The sequence below is a fragment of the Taurulus bubalis genome (genome assembly GCF_910589615.1).
Source record: "Taurulus bubalis genome assembly, chromosome: 19".
NCBI lineage: Eukaryota > Metazoa > Chordata > Actinopteri > Perciformes > Cottidae > Taurulus > Taurulus bubalis.
In genome coordinates this window covers 4,285,702-4,298,422 of record NC_136607.1, presented here as the reverse complement: position 1 = coordinate 4,298,422, position 12,721 = coordinate 4,285,702, and the positions used below count along the sequence as shown (strand labels likewise).

Sequence of the window (12,721 nt, the reverse complement as noted above, 5' to 3'; positions counted from 1 at the left end):
TCCAATTCTTAACTTTCTTTGAACTAACTTTCTGATCCAGAGCCATCCAGGGAGGGGGAGATCTCTTTTTGGACTTCTTCTCCCGGGCTGGTTGTTAACACTGTTGCTGTCCTCTTTAAGATATTTTCCGTCTAAATTCCAGAAACTGCCATTTAGAACTTTTGACTTGCAAAGTTGTCACATTTCTACAGCGTGCATTACCTGTGTCTGAGGGGTGGCGGGGGCAACTCAGAGCGTTCAAGCAACAAATTGTCTCCGAGCGTGGATACACACACGTCATTTAGAAAATGAATCTCTCCCTTTGGCTTTGCATGTCACTGAGGCAGCGCTCACCTACAGCACATGGTGTGTTACGCTGCGGCTCCTGTGTGTGTGTGTGTGTGTGTGTGTGTGTGTGTCTTACAGTCGTGTGTATGTTCTCTCTCGCTGAAAATCCCTTCAAGCATGAAGCTCATTTATTCTACAAATTGTGTGCAAGACAAGACCATTAACCCTCAACTGGAGTATGTCCAGTTTGATATACATGCAGTGTGTGTGCGTGTGTGTGTGTGTGTGTGTGTGTGTGTTTATAGCCTATAGATCATGTCTGTAGATTGGTAATAGGGGCCCTCGGTATAACTGATTTCCTCTCCTCTTATTTACAGTATGCACATACTACATTTCCAGTGTATTTATTATTACAGATACAGCTATTATGACTATTTAAAAAATGTCTTTTCTATTGTTGTAATGGTTTCTTTTTAATGGCTCTTTACAACGGAATAAGTGGTCGGCGTTATTATTTAAAAACTCTATAATTAAAAACTAGATTTACCGTTTAAATCCAAAATATAAGAGTGCCATAATTAGTGTGAATTGTTGAGTTACGGCCAAAGACGTCTATTCTGAGGTCGCGGTGACCTTGTGACCACAACACTCTTGTCGGCTCGTCTGTTTTTTGCCCAAATGTGAGATTGGGATTTTCCATTAGAGATATTGCGCTTCTCTAGAAATGGTACCGACGGACCGTAACCGTGACGCCTCCGGCCCGCAGCTGTCTCACAAAAATAAAGAATGACACGAAAACATGATGAATCTGTGTCCTTCAGAGTTTGAGAGAAGGTCTCATTCCACTGTTCACAGTTAGAACCGTTTTAAGGGTAAGGGTCCTCACAAGTACAGAGGTACAAGGTTTAGTGTGTGTGAGAACATTATCAGAAAAATGTATCGCCAAAAGGTGATTCTGTTTTGCTAGAATTAAGTTTAAGTTGAGGTTGAGTTGAGGCCTGGGGTTCGGCCTGAAGCAGAGAAGGGAAAGGTTAAAGTAAGAATTGTGAATGCGTCACAGGCATCACAAGGTATGATAGGAAAATAGACTTAATAGAGAGAAAATCCAATTAAAGTCCATGGAATTCAATTCAACAAAAATCACTGGGAACCAACAGCTTATCTGGTAAATGTAGAAATACATATTAATTGTCTTTTTAATCACTGGAAGCTCCAGCTGTTTTTCTTTTTCGTTAAAAACAGACATTGCAGAGTAAAATGTCTCTTCAGAGGCTTTTTCTCTCCATCAGTGCAGAGTGCATTGCATTGTTATTCAGGCAGAATACAAAATGATGTTGAAATGACCCCTGAGAAGCTGAAATAACTGCAGACTGCAAACCCAATCTTGTGCCTCTGAAGATCCTTCCTCACGACTTCTGACTTTATACAGTGTCTTTGTGTGTAGTTATACATATTTTACTTACTTCACTTTGTTTGTTGATTTAACTTTTTTTTTCTTTTTTACTGAATCTGTACTGAACACAGGGTTTGCTGTAAAAGAACAAGAACCTGAGACACAATGCCACCCTGATGAGTGTCATTATATGCTACTTGGTGTGATTATCTGGAAATGTCTATATTGTGACATTATTGAATTGCATTGTTTTGTAAAGTGTCGTAATCACCCATTCTTTGGTGTTAAAATAGGTCAAACCGTCAAGTCTCTAATCACAATTCAAACACCATCAATATGATTTTCAGACACACATCATGTGATTGTACAGCATTTCTTCTCTTTCATTCAAAAAACGTTTTTCTCTCATCAGAATCCCAAAGATTGTCATGAATTTTAATACAATTCATGGCCGTTTTTTTTCAGCACCGGCAAATCAATGTATTTACATTCAGCAATTACCTCTCTGAGTGGCAGCTTTCTTTGCTGGTCCGACCTTCCCGCCCCAGATGCAAATGTCCTTTCCAAGGGCTTCATAATGCAAAATAAACACGATGCATAGGTTGCAATTTGACGAATCACGGTTTCTAGTGCAAAACACTCCGCCACCCAAAAAACACGGTGTGGAGGATATTAAACATAATACTGGTAAGAGAAAGACTTGTTATTTATTTAATTAAAACTCTTACAGTCTTGCAAAATCATTCCTGTAGCCACATAAAAAACAATCTATTTTCAATGTTAGCATTCAACATGTTTTTAATGATTTTCACACTTGTGTGCCTACATTTCGTTGGAATAAAGTGTTTTTTTTAGTTTTATGTTGCTCTTGGTGTCGCCTGTACACAACTCCCTTTTTTAAACACCAAGTTTCTGGACTCAATGTCTTGCCTTTCCACAGGTCTTGTATCAGTTAAGTGGCGTGACGGCTGAATCCACCCCCTCTGCATCCCATTCTCTCTCTTCAGAGGAGCCCCGCAAAGTGCTGGTGGATATCATCAAACCGGTTTTATGTGCGCGCCGCTCGCTGGAAAGATGAAGCCGTTCTCGCCGAACTCGAGAGTGCAAAACATCAGAGGGCAGCCGGATGGGTTTTTTTTCCATCCCCCGAACACAAAATTGGTCTGACTTTAATAGCCGATGGAAGCAGAACCACCCGGGTTGTTGTCCAAAGGGCACGTTCATCCGATAATGATGGAGCAATTAGACGAGCACTGAAAGCTGCTCTGCGGTCATAATGGTGTTCCTCATATCAAATAAGAAGAGATCCAAAGCTTCAAACAGCAACGTGAAGTCTTTTCTTTTTTATTTGACCTGGCATGATTAGAGCTCAAACAAGAGTTCATCCGTGAGCCCTGTTGTTTTTACCGGCAGCAGAAGACTCTCAGCTCTCTGCTGGAAGCAGCTTGTCTGAGTAAATGTAGATGAAGCCGCCATAGGAAGTGCCAGCCTCGTCTGCAACAAATCACAGTGAAGTGCATCGTTGTTGCCGACTGCGCAACCACAGTGTTCGTCAAAGAAGCTGCTGCTGGGACGCGCCCTCATGCAGTCCTGGACGGGCGATAATCCACACGCTCCGTCTGTTTTTCTAAATGAATTTACATCTTCAGAGCGACTCCAATCAAGGTCATTCCCAGTGGATTGATAGTTTATAAAATAATCCAACCAGCTCTTCTGGCTCATTAGAGACGTTATGGGTTCCATCCCCGTTTGAGCTTCGTCAGATTGTCTTCACCAAGTCTACATGGCACGTGATTGGCTGATTTAGATGTTTGTGTAGCCCTGAGGTCAGAGCATAGAACCCTGAGATCAGAGAACACTAAGGTCAGAGCATAGAACCTTAACATCAGATAACCCTGAAAACAGAACATAGAACCCTGGGATCAGAGAACCCAAGAGGTCAGATCATAGAACCCTGAGGTCAGAACATAGAACCCTGGGATCAGAGAACCCTGAGGTCAGAACATAGAACCCTGAGGTCAGTTGTAACAGCTGTTACCAAAGAAGTGGCCGGTGAGTCTATTCCACTGGTTCCTATACGACGACACTAAACACCCAATGGGATCCTTCCTTTGCATTCTGGATTATTGCAGAAAATCAATTCTGTGGCAAACAAGTTTATGACACTTACACGTTTTGTTCAGAGATAAAGTAAAAATCCAACAATAGCAACCACCTTTATTTAATACGTAAAAGCTTCTCTTTTTTTTTTTAAAGAGTGGCATTGACTGACGTATGACAAAAACTTTTAAATATCTTAAGCTTGTGTTGAGCACTGAACTTTTTATTCAGTAGCAGTGGCTTGGAAAGCTACATCATTACATTTCTTGACCTTTGACCTTTGCTCGCTCGTAGAAGTGAGAAGTTTGACGACTTCAGGGTTTATGGGAAGCGGGAATGTGGAAGAGCCCCGGTGAATAATGAATAAAGAGCCGCGACCGATGGGCCGTAAAACTCATGGCAGCACCCGTCCATCAAGTCCCCGGATCGATAAACGAAACATTAAATACCACTTTTGAGCAGCATATGAATAGTTGGTGCTGCAACAATGATTAAAGTTGAACCGGGGGAATGCACAGGATATCGCATCAGGGGAATCTGGAGATGCATCCAAATCATAGCGAGACCAAGAAGTCACGTAAAAAAGTTTTATTACATTTTAATATGAACTTTTTTTTTTACAGAATGAAAAACTTAAAAATCTTAATTAATCAAATGATAATATATTAAACATTTTAGAACAAGAAAAAGTGTCCCGTCATCACGCAACCTAGCCGAAGCATCACTACAGCGGCCGCTCTAAATCCCGTACCCCAGCAGTGCTATTGCTTTGCAGCCGATGCAACATCCTCCCATATCCAGCATCAGCTGATGAGCTGGAGCTGCAGGACAGTAACAGATCTCACACGGACTCAGGACCTCCTGCAAAATAATAAACCAACCGTCGGCATTTTCTGCAGGTCCTGGATTTGTAAATGTAATGACATCATACAGAAGGGGAAAGGCACCTATTCCAGAGAAAAGATCTAGGAGGCCTAGTTAAGACAAAAGTTTAATTTTTCAAACGTATCATTAGTTATTAAAAGAATTTGAATTATAAATAGAATCAAAACAGATTAAGAAGACTTCAGAAAAATTAATAAAAATAAAAAAAAGAACGTTCACAGTAATACAATGCGAGTTGGCAGTAACCAGATGTTCTGGTTATTTTAACATCCTGAAAATACAAAAAGTTCCTCCAGCTCTTTGATTTCACCAAATGGTGCAGATCTGCTTGCAAATTGATCAGGAAGCAGCTCCAGACATCGGGTGGCAAATTGGCTTCGGTTGTTAAAATTGCTCATTTTCATTTATTTCTATTTTTTCTTCTTCTTCCCCCTCTTAATAATATTTAACTTGCAACAGGCCAATTGTTTTTTGTTTAAATGCTGTCGCTAGCCAGCTGTGACCGTTATGTAACGAGTGTAAACGGCTTTGCGTATGCATTTAGTCAAGCCCTTTTGGCTGCTGCACCGTGACCCACTTGCAAGCCTGTCTGTCCTCGGAAGGTTTCATCCACGCTCCGAGTTAAGGAAACAGGACTTTAGGAGAGACATTCAGAAACTGCCGCTCCTTCTCGGACCGCGTATAAATAAAAAGGCCTTCGACCTCATGAGCTGGGTGAGGCGGGTCTACAAGCTTATTGTCCTCAATGTGACTCAGGATGCAGTCAGTCCAACATTTGTTCCTCTAGTCCCTCTGGTTGAAGAGGAGGCGGTCGGTGATGCACGACAGAGCCCTCAAAACGGAGCTACGTGGGTTCCTTGCGCTAGACACGGATGGCAATGTTTTGTTATTTTGTTGTGAAGGATCCATGTAAAAAAAAAAAAATAATCTTACAGTGACAGCGCTGTGTCCGTTTGCTCTGAGGCACAGTGAGCTCTGGTGGGCTTCTGTGGTAAAGCAGCAGCAGCAGCAGCAGCAGCCGCTGCTACCTGGATGCATCGGGGATAAGTCTCTTAAACCAGCGGCCCACGGCCACGTCGACTCGCAGCACCAATGTGACGCCGATCAGCAGAGACACGCAGCTCACCAGGAACCCCGAGGCCTCAAACATCAACCTGGAAGGAAGGAGACAAACAGACGGCTGTAGCTCTCTAATTTCAACCTAAAGTAAACTCTGTATAATGTTCTGTTAATCAAGAAAATATATCATCTCCCAGCAGGAATAACACTGGCTGATCTCATGTACCCCCTGGAGTGCCTCTACATACCCCCATTTGAGAACCACTGGTCAACGGTAAAGTAAAAGTAGGCCCTCCCATATGTGCACCGTACCCTAAGAGGCCTGTGCTGTAAGCGAGACTTACTTGGGCGCGAAAACCTTCCACACCATTAGGTGTCTCCTGAGGATGGCGGCGGCACAGACCGACGCAAAGACCTGAGAAAGAGAAAAAGACATGACTCACACGGCAGGAAAAAATAGATTGGGGGCCTTCTGAACCAAAGAAGCGCGGCGTACCTGTACTCCGAGAATAAAGAGGTAGCGCGTTGAGAGCTGCAGCAGAGCCGAGCTGAACTGCTGGGGGTTTTCCCGCAGCCTCATCTCCATCACGGCGTCCTCCCCCTCATCCCCGCAGGCTCTTCCTGTCCTGCCCCCGCGCACCTCACACACCAGGGGCCAGAACAGCAGCAGCGGGCAACCCACTGAGGACAAGGAGACACGGATGGTTCAGTTTTATCCCCTGCACCGAATCACTGACCACTCCGGAAATCAGCCGCGTCATTGGATTTTATCTTTTTTAGATAAATTCTAATTTGCTCTATGTATTGAAGGTTTAATTCTCTCACACACGCACATGCACACACACAGAGAATAATCATAGATAATAGTCAGAATAATAATTTGTTTTAGCTTTTGCATTTTAATAAAAGCAGTGTACCATCGCTTTTCGGGGGGAGGCTATTCCATTTCTTGATTTCAAATCGTGTTCAACTTGTTTTCTGAACTGTATACAACAGGCTTTTATAACATGTATTTTATGTATTTAGAATGATATACTTCTTTATTTTAAATATTCTTTCTTCGTATTCGTTATTCTTTGTTTGTTTATAATGTATTGCCTTTTGTGAATAGCCGATTTATTTTTTCTAAATCTTCATCTTAAAAATCACATTAAACTCTCACATTTTCTTTTTATATCTACCTGAGAACAAGATGTGCGAGGCAAAAGTGTTGAGGGTGACGAGGGAGGCGGGCAGCATGGTTCCCGTGTGTCCGTTGGGGAATCCCACGAAAGCGGCGCCCCACTGGATGGAGGGGAAGGTGGGAAGGTGACCCGTGGCGTGGAAGAACTGAGTGGCGGCCAGCGACCACATCACCACTGGAGTCCAGGGCACGTTGAAGCCACCTGAGGGGAACAACATGAATCAGATCACAGAGAGGAGGGAGAGGTAAGGGACAAACAAAGCAAAGAAAGAAAGGTGAGTATCTCACCGGAACACGCTGCATGCGGGACAGTGAGGGTGGTGGAGGAGGCGTGAATGTGCAGCAGGGCGCCCATCTCCAGCAGCAGCAGCAGGAAGGACAGAGCCATGCCCTCTGGGTGCAGCAGCAGCAGGCCGATGCCCAGCAGGCCACAGAACAGCAGCAAAGGGGCCGAGTAGACCGTCCCCAGTCCGTAGGCCTCCACGGCGGGCCGGCCGTCCGCCTCCACGGCCCGGCTCGGCTCCTCGTCTTCCAGGGAGCGCCGCATGCGCTGGTAGATCTGCGGGATGAGGTGGTGCAGCTCGGCCTGGGGGCTGATGCCCGTGCTGGCTCGGTAGCGCGGCGGGGGTAGCGACTGACTGCGGCCCGAGGGCGCGGCCCTGGTTTTCGCGAACACGGTGAGGGGGTCGAGCCAGATCAGGGACAGCCCCAGTCCCAGGAGGGCAAAGGCGGCCCTGGGGAGGACCAGCTGGGCCAGGCTGATGAGCTCGGCCAGGTTCCTGAAGCTGTCCTCTGGAGTGGCGCTGACGGCCCAGTACAGCGCCAGGCACACGGACAGCAGCAGGAGGACCCAGCGGGCTGCGAACACCGCCCCGCTCGCGGAGTTCAGGTTGCCGTAGTGGCGGAGGAAGCGGCGCAGCAGATACGTCCACAGGGCCAGGGCGAAGACGGAGAGCACGTAGTGGAGGTTCTTCAGCCGGCTGTCCTGCAACCGGGAGAGGGGAGAGAGGAACGGGGACGGCTGGCAGGAGCCCTGCTCTTCCCGACAGGCGTGGAAGGAGAGGGAGAGGTAGAGGCTGCCGACGAGGAGCCCCAAGCAGGCGAGGAGGGTGAAGCCTTCTTTCCGCACCGTCGACGGCGACAGCGCCGGAGGAGGCAGGATCCCCGCGGCCTTCAGGGGGTCGTGGTTAGGCGGCAGCAGCAGGCCGTCCCAGTTGAGACGGATGGGAATGTAGAGCGCCAGGGAGAACACCAGGAAGGTCACGGCGCGGCCCTCTGCGATCACGTAGCTGTCCGAGAGCAGGGAGGCGCAGCGGAGGAGCGGCACCAGCAGGTGGGGGGCGAGGAGGCGCTGCCAGCCGGCGACTAATGACCCGCTCTTTTCCACGCCGGCGGGTCCGAATCGGCGAGCTCTCCAGAGGAAGAGCAGTTCCGAGCTGAGGGCGGCGGCGGCCAGGCACCACGCCAGCTCGATGTAGCCCCGCGCCCTCAGCTGGACGGCGGCCGCGCACACCGCCGCCACCAGCGCCGCGACGACGGGGGCCCTCAGTCCGGGACCGTCCTCCCTGAGCAGCACGTGGGACAGCTCGGACAGGACGAGACACGTCAGGCAGGCGAGGCCCAGGATGATGAGGCCCGCGGCCATCTTCAGCGGGTTGAACTGAGCCCAGGTGGCTCGGCAGGTGTCCCTGACAGAGGTGAGGTAGGCCTGCAGCAAGGCGGCCAGTTGCGGGGAGGGGGGCCGACCCTGTCGAACCGTGGCGAGGTACTCGGAGGAGAGGCTGGAGAACTCAGCCTTCAGCTGGGAGAGGCTCTCTGGTGGGATGTCTTTGGCCATGCCGGAGTACGTCTCCAGGAAACGGTTGACCTTCAGAAACAGGACCGTCACAAAAGGTGAAACACAGACACACAGACACACGTGCACACACCCTTTTTAAAAGCGAGCAGACTACCTGTTTTGCATTGATCCACAGCGCCTCCAGCTGGCTGAGACTTCCAACTGCGCCTTCCGTCTGCCCATGGGGAGGGAACACGGGCAGGAGAACCTGCCCCACGCTGCTGTACGGGATGGGAACCCCCAGCAGCAGAGCCAGGGTGGGGACCAGGTCCGTCTGGGGCACCACGTCTGGCTCGCTCTGCAAACGCGAGGAAAATAAGAGAGATGACCACTCTTTTTTAAGCTGTGATTTGGCACAAATAATTGTCAGAAAAATCCAATTTTAGCAGCTGTGAGGTGGTACATCTACCAACGAATGGCATTGACTATCTTTTTCTTTGCCGGGTTTGAAAAATGAAGAAGAAAGGATTTAAATGAAAACTTTAATTTATAAACAATAAAACAAAGCCTTTGTCAAATCATTGCATTCAGGGCTTAAGTCCCTGCAGCCTCACCTGGTCTGGTAGGACGAGCAGCTAACAGTGGATAATGTTAGCTAACTTTAGATAGAGGTGTGTCTCACTGAACTAATGATGTGCTGCGTTCACTGGATTCATGTTTTCTGTTTTTTCTGATTGTGGTCCTGCTCAACTAATGAAGGCAAACTCAATATGCTCTTATCTCGTAATTACCACATGTGGCCACACGGGGGTGCATTTGTGCTAAAGTTACTCAGCATTGGTAAAGTTTGTGTTGCTGCTAATGACCCAGCTGTAGTTAAGAGGTTGATGAATTAATATAAGATTACAAAATAAAAATGTATAGAAAAACAGTTTTTACTTTTAGCAGCAGCATATTTTTCTTCCAGTTAGACAAAAACTTGTTTTTATTTCAACATTAACTGAGCAACTTTTTGTGCAACTCTACTCCAATTTGTAATTAGCTACATTTTTACAATTTCGAAATTGAAAATGTGTTTTCAGAAGAAAAAAAAAAAATCTGCAGGTAACTTTTGAATAATGTAATTACAGGCTAAACTGCCTGTAATTACAATCCTTGCAAGCACAGCTTAACCTACTAGAGAAGAATAACTGACTGATGAATGACTGAGCGTCTCCGTGTCTCATTGGGCACTGCGTCTAATAATCGCTCTTCTCCTTGCAGTGGTAGTATTTTGTGTGTATGCAACGCTTCACTCGCACTTATGCAAATCAGAGGGCAAGTTCCCTTTTCTAAAGCGAGGTCCGTCTTTGTCCCAGAGAAGGCAGCAAATTTAGCAGATTTGTGGAAATGCCCGGCCGACCTTGAAAAGAAACGACCGTGGACGAAGTGGTTTGACGTTTCATATATTTGTATAAAATGTGTCCTTGTGAAAACAGACTAAAGAGACCTGTACGTTCATCTTTACCCCTTTTGATTCCTCCACTAAATGTTTGTCCAAAACGGCACTAAAGTCGTTTTTTGAGACATGAAACTCATCTTCTCGACCACAAAATAAAAACTCCATCATCAACCACCTCATGTTAAAACCAGCTTTGGAGGAGGCTCCTACTCTCCCACCAACCTGGGACGGCAGCGCAGAGAACAGAGGGGAGGGACTGTAGAGGAAGATGGCGGCGTCCGTCTCCTTCTGACTATCTCCGCCGTGGTCCCCGGTGTCCGTCATCCCGTGGTCCCCCATCACCACCAGCAGGGTGTCGTTCTGCAGCCGGTCGATTACAGACCTGGAGGGGAAATGCACGCAGAGGGGAGGTCAGAGAACAACTCCGGAGGGAGAGGGACTGGGGGGATAACGGAGATGTGGAAACAAAGCCTGCAGCCTGACCTGATGACCCCGTCCATCTGGGTGAGCTTGTCGGCCATGGCCGGGTGGTCGGGACCGAACCTGTGACCGCAGTGGTCCACTCCGAGGAAATGGGCAACCAGGACGTCCCAATCATCCCCCACCACTGTCAAAAATAAAAAAACAAGGGCGAGGGACAGACGGAGAGACGTGAGCACAAGCACAGCACAAGGACAGCGCAGGAGTCAAAGGCGTGAACACGTACTGGTGGTGTAGAGGTGCTGGAGGATGCCGTTGTCGACCGTGTGCAGGTCCTTGACGTTGAAGGAAGGGAAGGGCAGAGAGCGGTGGAACTTCTTTGGGAAAAGGTTCTCCCAGGTGTCGTCGCCCATGAACACCACGCGTTTGCCTGTGAAGGGGAGACGCATTTTTAAACAGAACAAGTCCAGAAAGGCCAGTCAGAAATGACTCTGAATGCGTCAAACACAACAACACACTTTTAGCTTAAATAGATGTTGAGGTGGAATTAAGTACGATGCAAGCAGAAGAAAAACAATTACATCTGTGGTCATAGAGCTAACAAGAGACACCAAAAGAGAGATAACAGAAGCAAAGATAATTATATGATCCCTCCAGGCTTTCTTTGGTGTTTTTTTTTAATACAAACTATCACACAAAAGAAGAAAACCAGCAGCTCCAGACATTTGTAACCAACCACCAAACTACAAAATTCCCAAGCCGAGGCTATGAAGAGACGCAAGCTCTGTGAACTTTTATAACAATTTTGTTAAAAAGTAAATGTGCCTTCTTCATGTGCCTTCTTTTGTTTTATTGCTTTGTTATATTGCTTTGTTTTATGTGCACGTTTTAATCGGTTTGTTGTAACGCACTTTGAACTAGTCGGTCTGTATAAGGTGCTATATACATTAAATATAATTAATTTAAATACAATAAAATAAGATCTAAAACTAAATTAAATAAAGAGGTGCATTCATTTTTTTTCTCCCTCATATTTTAAACCATTTATCTAAAATCCAGAACATACTTTACAGTATTCCACTTGGACTATTCCAAAGCATACAGTATACATTACATGACACAAATTAATGAGACAATAGTTTGATTAAAAGAATAAACATTTATATAGATGCCTGTATGTATGCCTGCTTATATTTTGAGCGTCTTTCTTTTAAAAGCATATTCTTTTTTTCAAACTCAGCGTAAATGAGCGTCATAAACACATTAATAGAAGACATTTACATGACTTTTCCAAAACTTTCGGGATTTTATTTTTTTCAAGGACTTTCCCAGGCCTGGAAATAACCATTTTTAAATGCCATGACTTTTCCAGGTTTTCCATGACCGTAAGAACCCTGACGTGTCCCTCTCCAGCCCTGCAGAACCAATGTGAAACTACTCACCCACTTGCCCAAACTGGTGGATGAGGTTGTCCTCCAGGATGGCGGTGGACGCGAAGTTATTGCCCACGTCCACAAAGGTGGGCAGGGAGCCGGTGGTGAAGCCCTTGATCCTCTGCATGGTGGTCGTGGGCGGGTCCGCGCGGAACGGGTACAGGCGGCTGTTCGCCGGCCTGGCCGAGACGGTCTCCTCCAGCACGGGCAGCTTGTTCTCGTAAGGTCGCGGCGCGGCGTTGTCCGGGTCGAACCAGGCGAAGTCGATCTTGAGGGCGTCGACGATGAGGAGGACGGCGCGGCGGAAGCGCGGCCGCACGCGGCAGAAGTCCGCCGGCTCCTCTCCGGGCTGCAGCACGTCCCCGCAGGTGCTGGTCCTGTTCACCTCCAGCCTCACCAGCAGGAAGCCGCCGACGAACAGGTAGATGCCCACGGAGTACAGAGCGCACATCCAGAGGAGCAGCCACAGCAGCGGGAGCCTCTTCATTCTGTACAGGGCACAGAAGTACAAGTTGAAAATGAAATGAATAAAAAAAAAGTCAAATGAACTGTGGGTAACACCTGCTACACGAGACGCTCGCGCTAGTGTAAAATTAACAGAAACCTCACGTTCCCAATTCAGCCCGAAACACGCCAAGGCACGCGCCGTAGAGACGTGACAGGTGGGGATAACAAGCTAACCTTAGGAGGAGGAGACGGGTAATAAGTTGACGTTTGTTAGCCGCGGCTAGCTCGTCTCGCGCTCGTCACTGACCTTGTCGCA

General features: G+C 47.1%; 1 protein-coding gene across 1 annotated transcript; it reads right to left on the bottom strand.

Moving 5' to 3' along the window:
• Positions 1-4,400: 4,400 nt before the first annotated feature.
• Positions 4,401-12,445, bottom strand: pigo (phosphatidylinositol glycan anchor biosynthesis, class O; the record flags this gene model as incomplete). The annotated part of the gene is made up of 11 exons (XM_079235141.1): positions 4,401-4,621; positions 5,579-5,799; positions 6,049-6,119; positions 6,201-6,385; positions 6,886-7,089; positions 7,176-8,754; positions 8,840-9,022; positions 10,328-10,487; positions 10,589-10,712; positions 10,812-10,955; positions 11,968-12,445. The coding sequence occupies 10 exons, from the start codon at positions 12,443-12,445 to the stop codon at positions 5,670-5,672; spliced, it is 3,258 nt and encodes a 1,085-aa protein (XP_079091267.1). The 3' UTR covers positions 4,401-4,621; positions 5,579-5,669.
• Positions 12,446-12,721: the final 276 nt, after the last annotated feature.